The 19,289-nt window shown below is 28.0% G+C and overlaps 6 protein-coding genes across 7 annotated transcripts; 1 reads left to right on the plus strand and 5 right to left on the minus strand.

Annotated features, from left to right (window-relative positions):
* Window positions 1–323: 323 nt before the first annotated feature.
* On the minus strand, window positions 324–2,900 carry LOC128965421 (uncharacterized). Its single transcript, XM_054312120.1, has 3 exons — window positions 2,448–2,900; window positions 2,243–2,389; window positions 324–1,042 (listed from the first exon to the last, which is right to left on the minus strand). Exons 1-3 carry the CDS (start codon window positions 2,605–2,607, stop codon window positions 324–326), a joined length of 1,026 nt encoding a protein of 341 aa, XP_054168095.1. The 5' UTR covers window positions 2,608–2,900.
* A 1,536-nt stretch (window positions 2,901–4,436) lies between these two features.
* On the minus strand, window positions 4,437–7,496 carry LOC128960701 (E3 ubiquitin-protein ligase MYCBP2-like). Of its 2 annotated transcripts, XR_008484605.1 has the most exons (7): window positions 7,432–7,496; window positions 7,061–7,367; window positions 6,300–6,967; window positions 6,099–6,251; window positions 4,803–6,032; window positions 4,678–4,739; window positions 4,437–4,595 (listed from the first exon to the last, which is right to left on the minus strand). XR_008484605.1 is itself a non-coding variant. In XM_054306867.1 (6 exons), the coding sequence occupies exons 2-6, from the start codon at window positions 7,317–7,319 to the stop codon at window positions 4,731–4,733; spliced, it is 2,319 nt and encodes a 772-aa protein (XP_054162842.1). In that variant the 5' UTR covers window positions 7,320–7,367; window positions 7,432–7,496; the 3' UTR covers window positions 4,437–4,730. The 2 variants fall into 2 exon arrangements, 1 of the variants encoding a protein (XP_054162842.1); XM_054306867.1 differs by having other exon boundaries at window positions 4,437–4,739.
* Window positions 7,341–8,835, minus strand: LOC128965432 (E3 ubiquitin-protein ligase MYCBP2-like). Its single transcript, XM_054312132.1, has 4 exons — window positions 8,831–8,835; window positions 7,610–8,712; window positions 7,432–7,533; window positions 7,341–7,351 (listed from the first exon to the last, which is right to left on the minus strand). Exons 1-4 carry the CDS (start codon window positions 8,833–8,835, stop codon window positions 7,341–7,343), a joined length of 1,221 nt encoding a protein of 406 aa, XP_054168107.1.
* On the minus strand, window positions 8,592–9,777 carry LOC128961016 (uncharacterized). The gene is made up of 3 exons (XM_054307254.1): window positions 9,740–9,777; window positions 8,962–9,558; window positions 8,592–8,889 (listed from the first exon to the last, which is right to left on the minus strand). Exons 1-2 carry the CDS (start codon window positions 9,771–9,773, stop codon window positions 8,963–8,965), a joined length of 630 nt encoding a protein of 209 aa, XP_054163229.1. The 5' UTR covers window positions 9,774–9,777; the 3' UTR covers window positions 8,592–8,889; window position 8,962.
* A 2,642-nt stretch (window positions 9,778–12,419) lies between these two features.
* On the minus strand, window positions 12,420–15,082 carry LOC128966100 (conserved oligomeric Golgi complex subunit 6-like). Its single transcript, XM_054312948.1, has 8 exons — window positions 14,882–15,082; window positions 14,509–14,724; window positions 14,371–14,429; window positions 14,121–14,312; window positions 13,618–14,054; window positions 12,832–13,556; window positions 12,691–12,770; window positions 12,420–12,618 (listed from the first exon to the last, which is right to left on the minus strand). Exons 1-8 carry the CDS (start codon window positions 14,954–14,956, stop codon window positions 12,471–12,473), a joined length of 1,932 nt encoding a protein of 643 aa, XP_054168923.1. The 5' UTR covers window positions 14,957–15,082; the 3' UTR covers window positions 12,420–12,470.
* A 746-nt stretch (window positions 15,083–15,828) lies between these two features.
* LOC128953722 (F-box only protein 8-like) lies at window positions 15,829–17,207 on the plus strand. The gene is made up of 3 exons (XM_054299279.1): window positions 15,829–16,230; window positions 16,300–16,556; window positions 16,623–17,207. The coding sequence occupies exons 1-3, from the start codon at window positions 16,005–16,007 to the stop codon at window positions 17,124–17,126; spliced, it is 987 nt and encodes a 328-aa protein (XP_054155254.1). The 5' UTR covers window positions 15,829–16,004; the 3' UTR covers window positions 17,127–17,207.
* The last annotated feature ends 2,082 nt before the right edge of the window (window positions 17,208–19,289 follow it).

Here is a 19,289-nt window from a genome sequence, read left to right on the forward strand (position 1 = left end):
CATCAGTCCATTTAAATCATGAGTTTGTAATATGAATGCCATTATCGGTCGACTCAATACTGCCATAACATTGACATCAATTGAGTTGATGTCCAAAGTAGACGATTGATTGTCAGTAAAACACAAATGAACTAAATTTATCAGATATGCCGACAAAGAAATGTTGTAACCAATTGTTTAATTGGGTAATACTTTTGCCCGGATTGTGACGGTTTGGATAGATTTCGTTAATATAGACATTAAGCAAATGAAGTGTCGATTATTATTATTATTTATTATTATAATTAATATAATAATTATATCAATTATTATTATTATTATTATTAAATTCGTAGACTTTCTGAGTCCATAATCATAAAAAGTATTTTTAAAATTACCGCAAAGTCTTCTTCGTCTTCACTGTTGAGTCCAATACCGTCTGATATATGCATTACATTTAGCGTATCGTTTGGTGTCAGTTGTTTGGATCGCAATTTAAAAATATAATCATTGGATATATTGGTGGCAAAGAAATGGTAATAAGTATTTCTGACTAATAAGCCGTATATATCTTGAGATGTCTTTTTGTTTGTTAGGTTGTAATCCGCTAACCAAACCATTTGTGCTAATGTTTGGGCAAAATTATTAGTAATAATTTGTGAGTTGTAATCATCTCTGTGTTTCTCTTTTTTTTCTCCCAATTCCTTCATAAATCGGTAATTCTTTTCATCCATATTTTCAATTAAGAATTGTTCGGTAATTTTCTTGACTTCAACCGTAAGGAAAAGTCGTCCGCCGTTTGAGAGAACTTTGTCGGGAACTGCAATAAAACCTTTTGTTTTGTTTTCAAAAATATTTTTTCTTTTCTTTTTGTTAACAGAATCCCAATTAAGTTTTAATTGATTGCTTATATGAAACAATTTATTAAAACCATTGTTTTTCATTGAAAAATATATTAAATATTCAACGAATCGTTCGATATCTCCTTCGCTATAATCTTGAGGACCCATTCTTTTTGGACTATTATCTCTTAAAGTATCCAAAAAGTCGTCACTCAATGAACCTAATTATGTTAGCATTTCAATCAAATAATTAGAAAATTAATTATAACATAAAATAAAAATAATAGTCTCATAAAAATATCAATATATATATACAATAAATGATAAAACAGTTGACATCTCATAATAATAATAATAAAACACAAAACATATGGTAAATGACTTGACTTTTGTTACAAAAGAAATTTTTTGATTCCTTATATATATATATATATATATATATTATATTATATGATATTATATAATATAATGCATTAGAGAATCACTGAATTGATATATCACTGAAACATTAGAACATTAAAGTACAGTATTTTTATTTATGACAAACATTAGGATATATTTTTAAAGAGAGAGAAAATGAGAGAAAACTTTTGTGCTCTCAAACACACAATGCAATCATCGATCATATATTGAATTCACAGCTAATTTGAATATATTATGCGAGAAAAATAAATTTCACACTATTTTTCTCCTTTTAAAACAAACATAAAATCAATATTTTAGCATAAATTATTAAAAATGAGATAAATATCTACTGTTATTAATATAATAAAACTGTCAACATATTTATGTGTACAGAAAAAAACTGTATTACAATTACACAAATAAAATCAGTAATAAAATGTCTCATAAAACAAAATATTAAATTTATTATTAATCAATTGTATATCAATTTTATCACAACAATTGATTTATATAATAATATTATTATTAACCTAACCTTTATCTGTCATTTGTTTAAAATGTGTGTTGACTTTAACATTAGAGACACTAATTTGGTTATATGTCTTAATATCAGATAATTTGTATTTGCAAACAGATTTGTTCATTAATGGAGACCAATGGCTTAGATTACGAGACATTGTTTTAAACAATTTAAAGACAAACATATTTTAAAAATTTCTAATAAAAAGTTGTAAAAATAAGTCACTTAAATATCAAAATAATAACAAAAGTAATTTACTTTTAATTTATACATTTTATAATATTAATTATTTTGATATTTATGTTTAATAAAAATATTTGTCAAAAAAAAAATAGTTATCAATTATAATATCTAAACTATTTATGTATTTTTATTATAAGTTAATTACTAATACTTAATATTAATTCAAATTCAAATATTTCCATTTATTCAATGTATTCAATACTAGATATTAAACATTTAATATATGAAATAATTTAAATGATATGATATCTACCTATCGTTGCATTCATTTGTAAGTAATGTCTAAACAGTTTCCACTCATTCAGTGGACAATCACTTGTCTTCACTTTCATTGCTTGAATTGTCTGTTGAGTTACGTAACGGGTATTCAATAAATTAAAGTCAAAGTCATAGTTAAGACCTATTGGTTAGTAATAAATACATTAGTATTACAATCAATATATTCAATGATTATATACCCGTTTCCTCGTATTTATAATCATTAAAGTCATCCTTAAATCTATTGATATCCAGAGTGTGTGCCAACCAATGCAAACACCGACCACTACTACCTGTCCTCACATACAATGACTGACCCGTTGTTAGCAATGGTTTCAGTGATGCAAACATTGTATTCATTATATTATTATTTATTATTATATTATATACTAAACTGTGTTTTAAGTTAAAAGATTGTCAATTGATTTTGTGTCCAAATATACGATACTATTATCACTCAATTGGTCTCACAATAAGTCAAATCAAACATCAAATTGATTGTTGTTTTAATTGAAAACAAATAATACATGTTTTTCATACAAAACATATGTGTTGTCACTAATAATGATATAAAATGATTGTATTATTGAAATGTAATTAACTTTTTATTGATTTAGTTGTAAACCAATTGTCGAATCAATTGATTTGTTGTTTAAATTGTTTTCAAAATACAAATCAAAACAAAAGTAGATTACGTAATGCAAGGAAAGTTAGGGACCGTTCAATAAGTTACACATCAGAACAATACAATTAGTTATATAAATGAATAAATAGTAAAAACACATAAAAGTAATAAATTTAGATTTATTTGCAATTAATTTATATTAATATGTCATCAATTGGTTTGAATCGTCAAAAAAGTTGTTACTATTGTTAACCGGTTTATACATTTGTTGATATATTAAATAAATCGCTTTTAATTCATCTTTTAATTTAATATTTTATATAAATTTTAGCTAATTTAAAAAAATGATATTTATTTATTGGTTTATTTTTTGATAATTACAATTTATTTATATCTGCTATTATTTCATATATGGTAATTGTTTTTTAAATTTTTAATAAAAGTTTTAATAATAAATACACTGTACAAACACATATCATATATAATGTTTAATTATACAACCTGTGGATACCTATAGTTAATCATTAAATATTTACGATTATATATGTGTCTAATTATTATTAAAATGAATTAATAATTAATTAGTGAATTAGGTAACCAATTGGATAAAAATAATAATAGGTTATCAATTAGTTTATTTTACTGATATTAGAAAACACGTGACACTGGTGTAGAAATGAATGGTCTTCACCATTGAATTGAAGACAAAAACAGCGAACTGCTATTTGCTGAAGTGGTGATCCCATCGGCAAAAGTGGCATTAACTCAGAAACTGTACTAAGAAATGAATGAAAAGCCTGTCTCAGCACTTGAGTCGCTTCGCCAGCAATCGTGAGATCAGCCAACGGGTGGTGACAGACATCTGTTTGACTCTTGTGTTGACTCACTTCTGATTCGTTACGTTTCTCAACAGATATTCTATTGTTGGCCGCATTGATAGCATTGTCTCCAACAGCGTCACCGTTGGCTATATTTTCTTCGGTCTCCTCTTTGTTCTGCACTTTATGTATCGTATCAATTGGTTTGGATCGACATAACAATTGTTACTATTGTTAACCGATTCATACATTTGTTGATATACTGTATTAAACAAAAAGTATAAAATCAAACAAAATATAATTTAACAAAATTTGAATTTTAAAAATATAATTAAAAAATTTTCACTCACTTTGCGTTTAAATCAATCATATGTGATGTCTGTGTTAGTGATAGTTCAAGTGGTCGGGCAATAAATGTATCAAATTTTATCTAAAAGTTTTAAGATCTAAGGCATAATTGAGTAAAATTAAACTAATAATAGATAATATAAGAATTTTTTTAAAATATAAAAATTAATTCAAATTATCTTTTATTTAATGTAAATTGATTATAAAAATAATACTGAAATAAAAGATCGTATAATATATAGATGTATTTGTTTGATAAGTAAAATTGATTTAAAAATAGTTTTATAAAATTGCATATAAAATATTTAAAATAAAAATAATGATAAATATTAAAATAAAAATTTAAACAAATTTATAACAAATAAATAATACAATAGTTCATTAAAGAGGAAGAGGCAATTCATAATTTATAATAATAATAATAATTAATGGTTTGGACGATGGCTTTGACTATAAAAAAAAAACAAAACTTAAGCAATGGTTGATTTAAAACACTTGAATCGATTTGTTAATAGAAATTCTGAATGATTTGATGATCAAAATAGACGAATAATTGTCTGTAAAAGACAGCAAATGAACTAAATTTATTAGATTTGACGAAATAAATGACAAAAAATGTTATAAAACACTACTTATTACTGAGTTATTCACGTGAATAGGCCGTTGACGAGACAGCCTTTTCCTGATTCCAGTCATAATATCTAATAAATATATAATAAATAAATAATAACAAACACTTCAACCTTAAGATTCGGTACACTAACTATATGTCCGTATTGGTCACGAGTGATGACAGTGATAACAGTAGGCCAACCGCATTGCAGTTCCTGATCTGTACCACAACTACAGTGCACTTCACATTGATTTGGATCAACAAACGATTCGCTTTGAAACCATTTAGCGAGTCTGGCGCCGGACGTACCGGGAGTTAAACAAATAAAATCTTTGAGAAACGGATGTTCATTAGCGACAGGTATGACATCATCGATAGCTTCAGTGGCGGTCATAGTTCGTGAAAGTGCTAAACCTTTGCTTAACAAACTTGAATGCGCTTCAAATGTCTGTAGAATTGATTCGTATTTGACTTCCGATTCAATCGGATTTTGTGGGAAAATGAGATTTTTCTTCAAAAGTGTTTTAATACAAATACCGGACAAATAAGTCAACTCCTGTTCCAAATACTGTAGACCTAAATATAAGCCTTCAGTTAACGGATTTTCGTAACCAATCACTTGAGCTCTAAATCCATAGTAAAGACTTTTATCTTCTTTCACGTAATCGGATGCCGTTTCCAATGAAAATATCATTTCATTGCCTGGAATTACCACTGAATTTGTCGGCCAATTACTAGACTTTCCTGAAAACTTTTTAAGCACAGGCCATAAGCTTTTGTTGTTATCGTAATATTTTGTAGTTTTTGATGACTCCCAACACTTTGTCAGTCGATATTCAGGAATATACATCTGAAGTATATCTTCCGGTTGAGCGGTCGCGCATCGGCTGTCAAATTCTATGCACATCCACTTTACTGTCGGCGCAAACTTAACCAAATAATTGCAAACAGTCGCTGATTTATACGGATGATCACTCTCTACAGTCACATAATGTCTGGATGTTGTTATCGGTGGACTCGATGGCGGTAAAGGAGATGATTGATTGATTGCACAGAAGTCGTTAGATTTGTTTAGAAACACAACTAATGGCACTAATTGTCTGATTGTTGATAATATTTGTATTGCACTCTTGGTGTCAGTTGAAACAACTGGAGATAAATAGTTGAGAAGTGATGGCAACAACTTTTTAATCAAAAGCGATGAAGAGATCTTCCAAATGAGATCAACGGATGGACACTCCTGGGCCTGAAGTAACAGATCTACAGTTAATGAGATAACACTTTCGGTGATAGCGATGGCATTTTTGCGGGGAATTTCTTTATTAATAACAAAATGTTTTGAATCACTTTTACTAGACTGAGGGGTACTATAGTATAGAATCTGTATATAAAATATTTTTAAAAATTAATAACTCAATCGTCTAACTTAGTCTTAAGTTATAAAAACCTGTGGTATTTGTCCTCTCGTATGATTAGTTCCGTTAAAACTTAGCGAACAGTCACTGAACGTAAAGGTTGTTCCGTCGGCTCCTCTGATATGTGTGAGTCCGGCGTCACCGTTGTTAGTGCGCGGGCCGTGATTTTTGAGACGTATGGCATACTATGGAAGAGATTTTTAATAACCTATTTTATTATGATATCTACAAACCTTAACATTTGGTGCAATCAATACTGATCTGTCGAATTTCATTTCACAGACATCACTGGATTTATCTTCAAAACTATAGGTGCCTTTCACTAACTCTATGGTACGCCATGAGTGTGACTGTCCATCGCGTGATAATGACTTATCGTCGTGAACGGCAACTCCATTATAATCAAGTAATTCCAGTTCATAGTGCCATTCATTACCAATACCTCCATAAACTGTAATACCAGCAATAGAAATGCCTGCTCTGTCTACTGAAAAACAAATAGCATCGGGAGATCCATTGCCTGTATTCCACGTCCTGTTCTGTGAAATACGCGAAAATCTGGACGGAGTTAAATGTAATTGTTGGCCACTCATCACGTGTGAGTCAAACCCGATTCCAGTCACCTGAGCCACCAATTCAGACATAATTGTTATGATAAGATTACACGAATTCTCGACTAATTGTGTATAACTGTTGTCGGACTCTATTTCTGATTCTAAATCCATGTCCAATGTATTGCTCTCTTGTTGTAGACTATACCTAATCGGTTGACCGATTATTTTAAGCAAATTATTGAAAATATCACGAAATGAACACTCAGTTCCCGAATGACACCCTTCTTCGTCAGTCTTTTCCTGAATTTTTTCGTTTAATACAGAATTCTCATAACTTATGCCTAAATCTAAATTTAAATATATATTTAAGTATTTATCGGTTAATCAGTAATTATCGTATAATATTAATTTAGACAAAAAATATAATTAAAATAAATTACCAGAAATAGGACTCTGAAGTTCAGAAGGACTCTGAAGATTATAGACATCCAAACCATTCATAATGGGAAACGTTTGGGTTAAGCGAACACACGGTCGACACAAAGCGGCTAACATTGCAGACAATAAATAGGAACAAAACTTTTGCGATAACCTATTGTCGTCGTTAAGCAAAAGATCGCAAAGCGCTCGCCATCTGAGCGAACCGTTCGGATAGAAGGAATGGTAACACGAGAGGAATGTTTCGTGACTTTCGTCCATAATTTGCGATACAAAAGCATTCTATCGAATGACTAGAAAAACCCCAACCTTTTTAAAAAGTAAAATACAAATGAATATTAAAATAATTAAATATTATTAATATAATGCTTACCTCCTCCGTGGCTCTCAAAACGACAAACTGATGAATAGTCGTCTTTAGTTAACGGTTTGCAAACTTTGTTCTTACTTTGATCCACCTCTTCAATGGTACAACCTTTTAGGGATGCGATTGAAATAATATAATTAAAAAATTACACCATAATTATGATAAACATAACAAAAATGATTACCCAATTGATGTGCAGTCGTCAATGTATCCAAAGTGCATAATAGGTTGAGAGCAGCGGTACTCCTATCGATAAGTGTGGACGCCTTCTGTGGAAGTGCTAATTCGGGTAATAAAATGGCTGTCATTGACTGCGATTGGTTCGGTATTTTTGTTTCAGAATAGATTAGATTATATCTATTGAACGAATGATTCTTGGAATCATAGGTCCAAAGGACATCGTAATAGTTGTCTAAACAAACGGCGGAAAAGTTAAACAATTCCAACTGATCCGATGAACTAAAGGTTTTACACGTGCCGTCCAATCGGTTAATGACTAGTGAATTGAACTGACGTTCATATCTGTTATCTTTAGTCGAGGCCATCATCTCAGCGCTCGACGGAATGATTGCAATACAACGCCTGTTGGCTATGACTCGAGACGATGACAATGATAATGGATTTATAAGAGATTCATCGTATTTGATAAACGTGTGATCACCAGAAGCCGTTATGTATGTCGCTCTGCGACCAAATTGTTGGCCAATGTTGGGTATAGTACCCGGCATAGCATTCCATCCGTATTCATTGGACGGATTGCGTCCCAACTGTCCCTTTTGATTGTTGCCAAATGTGTATACCTGTCCCGTAGAGCTTAACAAAACGGTATGATTGCTTCCGGCGGCTATTTGTATGATATTTGATTTGATAAATATTTTTGTGGGCACTTCTCTAATAATAAAATCGTTGTGTCCGAGTTGGCCGTATTGGTTGCTACCAAATGTTAACACATCACCCGATGAAGTCAATAGCACTGAATGATGTAAACCACAAGCTATTTGAATGACCCGATTCGGTAGGTTTAGCTTAGTTGGCGGCAATTGTGTCAGTTTTGAAGCCTCGCCATCGCTGCCGGCGTCACTCATATCCAAACTAATAATATTCGACACGTGTTTATCAATGACATCCAAATGCGGAGCTTCTGATTGTTCGCCCATTACTTCCTGTCCTCGACCGCCAACCGGTACACCTTTCTTGAAGACTTTGACTGTATGACGAAACCGTCTTCCGAGTACATCGATGGCTATTTTTCGTCGTTCACTTCGTGGATTGATAGCAGCCTGAAAGCTGCCCGATTCAAGTGTGGCTCATCATAAACCGGTTCATTGGCCGGCATATAAGCCCCGGGCATTGCTTCGTTAATTCCCGGATCAATCATAGCAAAAGCGGCCACAAATTTCTGAACCTCATCTTTAAGCGGTTTAACTAAAATATATACGAATGGCTCTCTTCCTCTTTTGTGAACTAATATTATTATTATTATTATAAACAGTTAATTAGTTATTAAACAAAATATTATAATTAATTTATAATTACCTTATTGTATATAATTATTAATAATTGAAACAAACATTTGTTCAATTATTTCTCTGTCTTCTTCTTTTCGAAAATCAAAAGGAATACAATCATTGATTTCATAGACAACTATTTCATTACATTTTTCTTTTTCCACATCTTTCACGTATTTATCGGTAAATTCGGCCCAAAAAAAGTGAAACAATTGGTTGGCCACTAAAATGCCATACATTGTGTTGATGTGGCTTTGGATCAGTTTGTTGTGCTTAGCTGACCACAACATTTCACAATATAACTGACCCTTATGTTTATTAATATCGATGTCCTCATAGTTGTCGTAGTATTTGATCTCAATCGGGGCAATGATATGTTTATTATGCATAATAACCATATCTGGTTTGCATTCAAGACCACGCTTTTCATGTGCTAATCTTAAAGTATCTGCAATAGGCCAGTGAATTGTCGTATACGAGACATTGATGTTTTTAGATCTTAAGTTGTGATATCTTAAGAAATCATTTAAAAATACGAAATTAAGTTTATCAAGAATTGTCTCGTTATTAGCCAAAGACATCTCCAAACTTGTCTCCTTATTGAACGTATTGTTTGTCTTTACATCTATATATAAAATATAATACATTAAATATTTTAGTAATTTATTACAAATAATTTTTTTTGTCTAAATTAATATTTTAATTACTGATTAATCGATTTATACTTAAATATATATTTAAATTTAGATTTAGGCATAAGTTATAAGAATTATGTATTAAACGAAAAAAATCAGAAAAAGACTGACGAAGAAGGGTGTCATTCGGGAACTGAGTGTTCATTTCGTGATATTTTCAATAATTTGTTTAATATTTCTGGGACTCAGTTAAAGCCATTATTCAAATCTAACTATTGATTTCAATGTTGTTATTATATTTATATATAGACTTTCTCTTATTATTTAATAAACTATTGTATTATTTATTTAGTAAACATTTATTTTAAATATTTTAAAAGTATTTTTTTAAACAATTTTATAAAACTTTTAAAAAACACTATTTTTAAATTTGTTTTACCTGTACTTATTAAATAAATTGATTATAAATTTTATATAATATGATTTATACTATAATATTATTTTATTAATAAAATAGTTTACATATTTTTTTTATAATGAATTTACAATTACTGTAATAATACTAATAAAAAATAATTTCATTTTTAAAAATACTAAATATATTTTAATTTTATATTTGCATAACTATATACTGTATTTATCAACTTAAATTATATAAGGTATATATATATATATATATAAGTTTATATATATAAGCAAATTTACATTATTATTAAATTTGTTTTATTTAATAAATTATAACATTATTTTCGCACTAAAATGCCGTCAGTATATTGAATGTCAGTGTTGTGTTAAAGCAATGATTTTGTGAATGAAAAACAAACCCTTAAAAACATAATCCACTTTCAAAACTAATGGCATTTTATGGTTAGGTATGTATAAACTGGTGCGCAAATGCCTACTACTCCTCTCGGGGTTCTCCACACCACCGATGTTGTGGTATCGGTGCTGTACTAGTAGTTCATTCAACAATATAAAAATTGTCTCAATATATATATATACACACAATACTAATACTCATGACTTGTGAGACCCAACCAAACCTTCAAATATATAATGCAATTCATTGACTCCACACAATCGCTCAGCTCTTTGGCAATCATAGGTTTGACCGCCAAAAGCGTTTAAAATAATCAATTGAAGAAAAACTGCTTTTAAAAAAAGTATATAAAGTTTTTAAAAGCATTTTATTATTATTATTATTATTATTATTATAATTATTATTATTATAATTATAATTATAATTATAATTATAATTATAATTATAATATTATTATTATTATTATTATTATTATTATTATTATTATAATTATTATTATAATTATTATTATAATTATTATTATAATTATTATTATTATTATTATTATTATTATTATTATTATTATTATTATTATTATAATTATTATAATTATTATTATTATTATTATTATTATTATTATTATTATTATTATTATTATAATTATTATAATTATTATAATTATTATAATTATTATAATTATTATAATTATTATAATTATTATAATTATTATAATTATTATAATTATTATTATTATTATTATTATTATTATTATTATAATTATTATATTATTATTATTATTATTATTATTATTATTATTATTATTATTATTATTATTATTATTATTACTAACCAATTGATTTAAATGAAGGAAATATCTCTTCCAATTTGATGGGACTGAAGGTAACATTGTATAGACTCTGGACTTGCTTTTTGGTGATATAACAAATCGCCTTTTGAAGTGATGAATGAGCCAATTGTCGAAATAATATTAATAGTGGTCTTGTCATTGCAAATGATTGTTACAATTAATTAATAATAATAATAATAATAATAATAATAATAATAATAATAATAATATTTAAAATAATAAAAAACAACAACTATTGTAAATTTAGATATAAAAATGTCACTACAATAACATATATTATTAAATAAAATTTCATAATAAAAACATACAAACTAATGAAAATATTTTATACTTTTAGTTACTTATAATAAATAATATATATATATATATTTGTTATCATTATTTACCCTTTAGTTTACAAATTTTATTATTGGTTTCCAATAGCTTAATATCATTCAGTGAACAGTTAGTCCAAAATATATTAAATAACTTGAATGTCTCTGAAGTGAAATAACGAGTATTCAATAAATTAAAATCAAAGTCATCGTTAAAACCTATTAATAATAAATACATTAGTAATGCAATCAATATATCAATTAATGTATACCTGATTTATATTTATTGAAGTCATCCCTAAACTTATTAATGTCCAGAGTATGTCTCAACCAATGCAAACACCGACCACTACTACCTGTCCTCACATACAATGACTGACCCGTAGTTAACAATGGTTTCAGTGATGCAAACATTGTATTCATTATATTATTATTTATTATTATATTATACACTAAACTATGTTTTGTGTCAATTGATTGTCAATTGATTTTGTGTCCAAATATACGATACTATTATCACTCAATTGGTCTCACAATAAGTCATATCAAACATCAAATCATTTATTATTTAAATACAAAACAAATAATATATACTTTTTATACAAAACATATGTGTTGTCACTAATAGTTATATAAAATGATTGTATTATTGAAATGTAATTAACTTTTTGTTGATTTAGTTGTAAACCAATTGTCGAATCAATTGATTTATTGTTTAAATTGTTTTCAAAATACAAATCAAAACAAAAGTAGATTACGTAATGCAATGGAAAGTTAGGGACCGTTTAATAAGTTACACATCAGAACAATAGAATAATATAAATATTATTACCGGTAATAATAATTTATTATTAAATTATAAAAAAAATTATTTATAACATTTATAGTTTAAAAAATATTTACTAAAATACATATAAAAGCTTATAATAATAACATTTTGATTTGTTGTGCACTATATGTCATCAATTGGTTTGGATCGACATAACAGTTGTTACTATTGTTAACCGATTCATACATTTGTTGATATATTAAACAAATCGCTTCAAGAGATCGCTTCCAAACTAAGTCTCTATAAAATCAAACAAAAAATAATTATATAAAATTTGAATTTTAAAAATATAATTTAAAAAATTTCACTCACTTTGCGTTTAAATCAATCATATGTGATGTCTGTGTTAGTGATAGTTCCAGTGGTCGAGCAATAAATGTATCAAATTTTAACTAAAAGTTTTTAGATATATTAGATTTAAACAAAAGATAATAATTTATTGAATACTCAAACCATTGCAGACTTGATGGCCAATGAGTCACAACCCGATACTTGAGATAATGGAAGAGTTATTTCATCTTTAAGTTGAATAGCGTTATGAAGTGAACCCAAACCTAAATACGAGATAACATGTGATATCTGTTCGTTAATCAGTGTCTCGATGTGACCATCCGTTTGCAGCCGGAGTTTGTCTTGAAAACGATCAGTAAATCGATAGCCAGAAATGGTTTGATTAATGGCTGACAAACAGTTAAACAAAAAGACAGCCATTTCTATAGGCGTTAGTTTTGAAGCAGAGATAATACACGAATGAGTTAATGGTTCGATAACTGTCGATAAGATGTCCTCCACTTCTTTTTGTCGCTCACTGTCTGATGAAAGACAAGAGCTCTGACAGTGCAACACATCATCGATTACGGTAACCATTTGGGTCACTGATTCGGTGGGCTTCAGATCACTGGCCGGTACTTCCACTTCATTGGTCGACGTTCTGCCGATTCGAGACAAACAATAGTTAAGACTATTGTAAAAGATTTTGTCGCTCAGTGTAAGCATCTCTTTAAGCGCATAAATAAATGGTGAGTCGGGAGTCAGCAAATGATTTTGAGTTAATGTATGCAAATAAAAGCCAATCATGTTTTTGATGCGATAGTAAACCGATGGACCCATTTTGACCATACCTTTCGGGTCCGAAATTAAGCTCTGCTCAACTCTCACTTTCAGTGGTCGACACAAACCTTTAAAATAAAAGTCCGATTAAATTATTAGTACATTTTTAAATATATTTTTTTGCCATACCTTCAGTTATAGACGCAATAGAGTTGGTAACCGATGTCGTAGTGGACATCATTTCATTTTTGCATAACTTCAATAACGTATCGATCATTTCTTTTTCGTTAGCAATCGTTTGATGCAAATATGCAAACATATCGCTCACGTATCGCACGATATCGTGTGAATGACTTTCAATGGCCGGTAAGTTACTATTAGGTCGACCTCGAGTCAGAGCTTCAATAAAATTTCGGACAATAGCTGAACGCCTTACCGTTACGTATTCATCTAAACAATATTTAAATAGTATTTCTCTCTCCTGAAGACAGGCCATGGCTCGGAACAGTTGCGGATGAACTTCAATAACATCGGAACTGATTGTTCGCAATATATTTAATGTCCACCGATAGAGACGCTCATTGGCCCCCTCTTCGTGCAGAGCCATTGAGTCCATTATTTCAATGCTAATAATCGAAGAGATAATTACCGGTAATTATTAAAAAGTTTGAGTAAATCATTTGATGACAAACCCAGTCATTTGTTGACTATTTGTAAGCAAATGTTTTGCCTTTTCGTGAATTTGTCTCACTTTGGCAATGATGTCAAAAAACTTGTCGTCAATATCTTCATTACTGTTGCTAATTATCATTAACTCTTCGGGTGTCAACTGAAAAGTTTCAATAAATCGTTTGGCGACCACTTCTTTGATCTCAATTTGTTTTCTGAAATAAATTAATAAATAATGAAAATATTATAATAATTTTCTTAATTAATACCAACACTTCATCTCTTAATTGATCCGTTTGTTTCAAGAGATGCGATGTTTGGCTTTTTGTGGTCTAAAACATATAAAACTATATATTAAAAACTTTATATAAAGTAATCACAAATTTATATCAAATGATCACAAAATAATACCTCAATTTGTTGTATCATTTGATGACAATTATCGTTCATTCGTTGAACATCTCTAAACAAATCGTTCAACTGATCCCTTACTGAACCAAAACAATTAACAAACTCTTCGTTAATCTTAAGACTTTGCTTCTCAATATTTGTCCGCAAATTTCGCCGATTATGAAGTGTATTGTCTTTGAACAGATGTGACACACTTTTCATGGCCAACAATGTGTCCTACAATAAGTCAATTAAATCAATCAATCAATTTATTTGGTCAATAATCGGGTGATAAACATATCAATTGGTTGGTCACTCATAAGAAAACTGTTACATCCATTATAATCCGTTTGTCTGGTCATTGATTATATGATAACTAAAATATAATGAATACCTCATCGATGTCTGTGTTAACAATTTTGTTGACTTTGTTGGTCAACACGTGCGACAACTCTGTGTTTGTGGCCATTGTGTTGACAACAACTTCTGTTATGTTTCACTATCAGTGGTCAGAGAGTGGCCACTAATTGTTGACTAAAAAAAGGATTTTTTAATTTTATTTTTAAGTAAAACTTATTTCAGTTTTTTTTTTGTTAAAAGCAATGATTTGTCAGATGTTTTTGTGGGCTTTAATATTAAAAATATAATAACATTGCAATCAAATAGACATTAATAACGTAACTATGATTTTACTGTTTTTATTATAATTTTAAAATTATTATTTATTTTGTTACTAACAAAAAAAAAACTCATATTTTTGGTTAATTATTTTAAAATATTCAACACTTGATTTAATTTAATTTTCAATTTAGACTAAATAATAACAGTTGTATATATTTTTAAGATAGTTGGTAGCATTAATTATAAATTTATTTATTATTAACATTATATTTAACATTAAATTATATTACAATTATTTACTATACTGTATCTAACTAATAGTTATTTTAAATTAAAATTTTTAATACACACTTGTTAATAATAATAAAAATAATAATAAACTTAATGATGATGTTGTATTAGATATAAATAAATATAATATAAATAACGATCAAATTTATATTAATTATCAATGTCAATTTTATAATTATTTTTCTATTATAACTTTTATTTTATAAATTTTTAATTACATTTAGACATAATTTATGTTTAGTTAACTATAAATAAACGCAATGAGCCAATGACTAATATTAATATATATAAATTGCATTAAACAAATACATAGATTTCTATATTACAATTCATTATATACTTTAAAATATTATTTGAAAGACACGCCTATCCATAGCATTAACAGTTATAACATGCGATGGAAGTCTACTTAATTTTTTTCTCAATAATTTGTTATTACAGTCATTGTAAACACAGCACAAGTGTATTGGCTTTTAAATTGTCGATCAATTGTTTGTATCATTCATTCAATTGACTGACTAACTGATCGACGGCTACAATGAAACACTGGACACGAAATCATTGAGTGACCATTTTGTTGGTGGTGTCGGCTGTTATTATTGTCAATGTTGTCTATCGGTTGGCCGCCGTTGTTGACGGAAACAATGGGACAAATATTGCGACTAATGGCCCAACAATTGCTTTACGGTGACTATAATTATGTCAACTATAACAGCAACTATAATCACCGCATGAATGATATCATCGACAACTGCAACGACAACAATGATGACAATTATAGCAGTGATGATAATCGCCGTAAACGACGCCAAGACGACAGTGAAACTAATGGTAAAAGTGAATCACTTAATAATATTTTGCGAAAACTTTTTTTTAAATTTCATGACTATCTCGACATAGCTATACCTGATCTGTCCGAATGGCCGCCAGAGTTGAGTCTAACTGTACTGAAGAACCTGAACGCTACCGATCTATGTTTGGCCGCCTGTGTCTGGACCGAGTTGGCCACCGATGAAGTTCTGTGGCATTCGTTGTCCTGTTCACAATGGGGTTACGCCTCCATCTATTTTAAGCCAAAAGCAGATAACTTTTCCTACCGTCGGCTGTATCTACAGTTAGACGAAGGCTCCATCACATTCAATGCCGACTCACAAACTGTATGATTAAATCATGAAAACCAATTGACTAATAGATTTAATAGATTTTTATTACCAATGATGTAGGGAATCGAGTATTTCAATCGTCACGGATTGGTGGACAACAACACGGCAGAGATCGCGCAATTCATTCACGCGGCCAAACCATTGGACAAACGACAGGTACGACTGTTTCTCAACTCGAGACCAGACATATTGGATTATTTGGTCAATTTGGAGAACTTCGAGAACCAGTTCTTACCGATTGCGTTGCGCCGTTTCTTCACCGTATTGCAAGCGCCCAACAAACGTGACCACTATTTGCATCTATTGGTCGACAAATTTTCGCACCGCTTCTCCCAATGCAATCCCGAACTGGGACTCAGCGCCGACACTATCTATGTTTTGTGTTTTTCACTGATCATGTTGTCGGTAGACCTGTCGAGTCCACACATCAAAAATAAAATGTCTAAACGAGAGTTCATTAGGAATGTCCGAAACGCCATTCATCGGGTCGATGACGAACTATATGGCCATCTCTACGATGATATTTATTTGAAAGGTCACATCGCTATCAATGCCAACAATTGAAGATTTTTTTTTGTTTTTGTTTGGTTAGGCATTGATTTTTTTTTTAATTATTAAAAGGCAATTGTTTTTTTACTTTGTTTGTTGTTAAGTAACAATTTAATGATCACTACATTTAGGTATTTCATGAATCAAATTTAATATATATACTACATATAGATTAATATAAATTATTTAAGTATCCAAGAAATTTATTGTTTACAATATATATATATATATATGTATTTATATATCAAATTAAAGCTAATGTGTAATATATTTTCTAGTCAAGCATTTAAAATATCGCAATTAAAAAATATCATTTGTAATATCATTAAAATTATAAAATTAAAAAAATATTATAATAAATTGTTATTATTAGCATTATATATGTTGTAATTGTTTATAAAAATTGCATTTTATCAGTAAATTAATTTCATTGTTATTTGAATTGTACATATATTTTAAATAATTTTTATTGTAATATATTTTGCAATTTATTTTGAATAATAATAATAAAATGTTAGTGAAAAAAATTTGGGAAATAATATTAATTAATAAATAAATGATATATCAATATACAGTACTTAATAAAATTATCTATTAAATTATTTCCAATATTAAAGTTGTGCTAAAGATTAAAATAATATAAATAATAGGTAATATATTATAGATAAATTTATATTGAATAGTTTTGTATTTCAAAATTCATTACGCTAGTTAATAAAAATTTAATTTATAATAATTTTTTTTTAAAACTATATATATATATAAATTTTATATTAATATTATTTATATGTAAAATTGAAATTTAAAATTTTAATAATCTTTTTTATTTAATTTTGATAGATTATTATTATTTTTTGTATGTAGTAAATCACTTTCTACACAGATTTAGAAAAATAGGGTTATAATAAAAATCTAAACATTTTAACCATTTGCACATAAATAGAAAAATAATAAAACAATTAAAAAAAGCAAATAATCACATAAATAACTGGAAAAAATAGTTAATGATATTAATTACAATTTTGTTAATAAAAAACTAAATTTATATGATATATTAAATTACATTATAAATTCAATTTACGTACAGTAAAAATTGGTTAACAGTTGCATGATTGTCTAAAATTAAAAATTTGATACATTTTGTTTAATTATTTTGTCTATTTGTTAATTAATTGTCTAAATTATGCTAATGATTAACAGTTACATCTATTACATACATGTTGTTATATAAATGATAAATAAATTTGAAACACGTGCCAATTAGCTAAAATTTTGCATTATTTACCAAGATAAAAAAACTGATAAATTAAAACAAAAAAAACAAAACAAAAAAACTTTTATATAATGTATATACAATATAATTAATTACTGTATTAGTAAATAATTAACTGTATAAAAGGTAATATAATAGATATAAAACTACATACAAATTAGTTATGTCATCTAAATTGATAATTTAATTATTGAGAATAATACTAATAAGTTTTATATCATATCACATACAGTAACTGTGTATATAATTTATAAGAAGCTTATGGAAGAAAATAATTTTTGTGTTGTGGATTGAGTGTCACCTAACTGTGCGATTGCTCCGGTAGATAAATTGTATTAATACATACTGTTATAACTGTTATGACTTACTGTACTATACATAACAGTGTGGTGTGAATCTGATAAGTTTAGTCAACTAAAAACTGTCTCTTTTTACTTTTAGCCTCTCATTACATACATATCCAACCGTATTATATCACATTTTATACAATAATTTCTATACATTAAATTGTATGAAATATATTTTTTTTAAAGTAGTAGTTTATACTGTAGTTTATCAACGACAACAAAAATTAAGTGAAACAGTTTTTTTTATTTCAAATTGTTTCTATCATCAGTGATAATAATAATCCTAAAAATTAATATTATTTTATCTACATATCAGAATGTAATAAATTTATTAACACATAATTTTTTTCTGAATAGACATATAAAGATTTTTGTTGTAGTAATACATTTTTTTAAATATAAATATAATTTATTTATATGAATCTGACATTTGAAAATATTTATTTGTAAATAATAATAATAATAATATACTATTAATTTAATGTTATTTAATTTTTGCAAACAACAACGGTTTATACTGTCGATTATCATTAAACAAATTTTTAAAGTGCTTGTAAT

This window comes from Oppia nitens, unplaced genomic scaffold (assembly GCF_028296485.1).
Source record: "Oppia nitens isolate AA-2021 unplaced genomic scaffold, nextdenovo-longstitch-racon4-pilon3 scaffold10_pilon_pilon_pilon, whole genome shotgun sequence".
NCBI classification, from domain to species: Eukaryota; Metazoa; Arthropoda; class Arachnida; order Sarcoptiformes; family Oppiidae; genus Oppia; species Oppia nitens.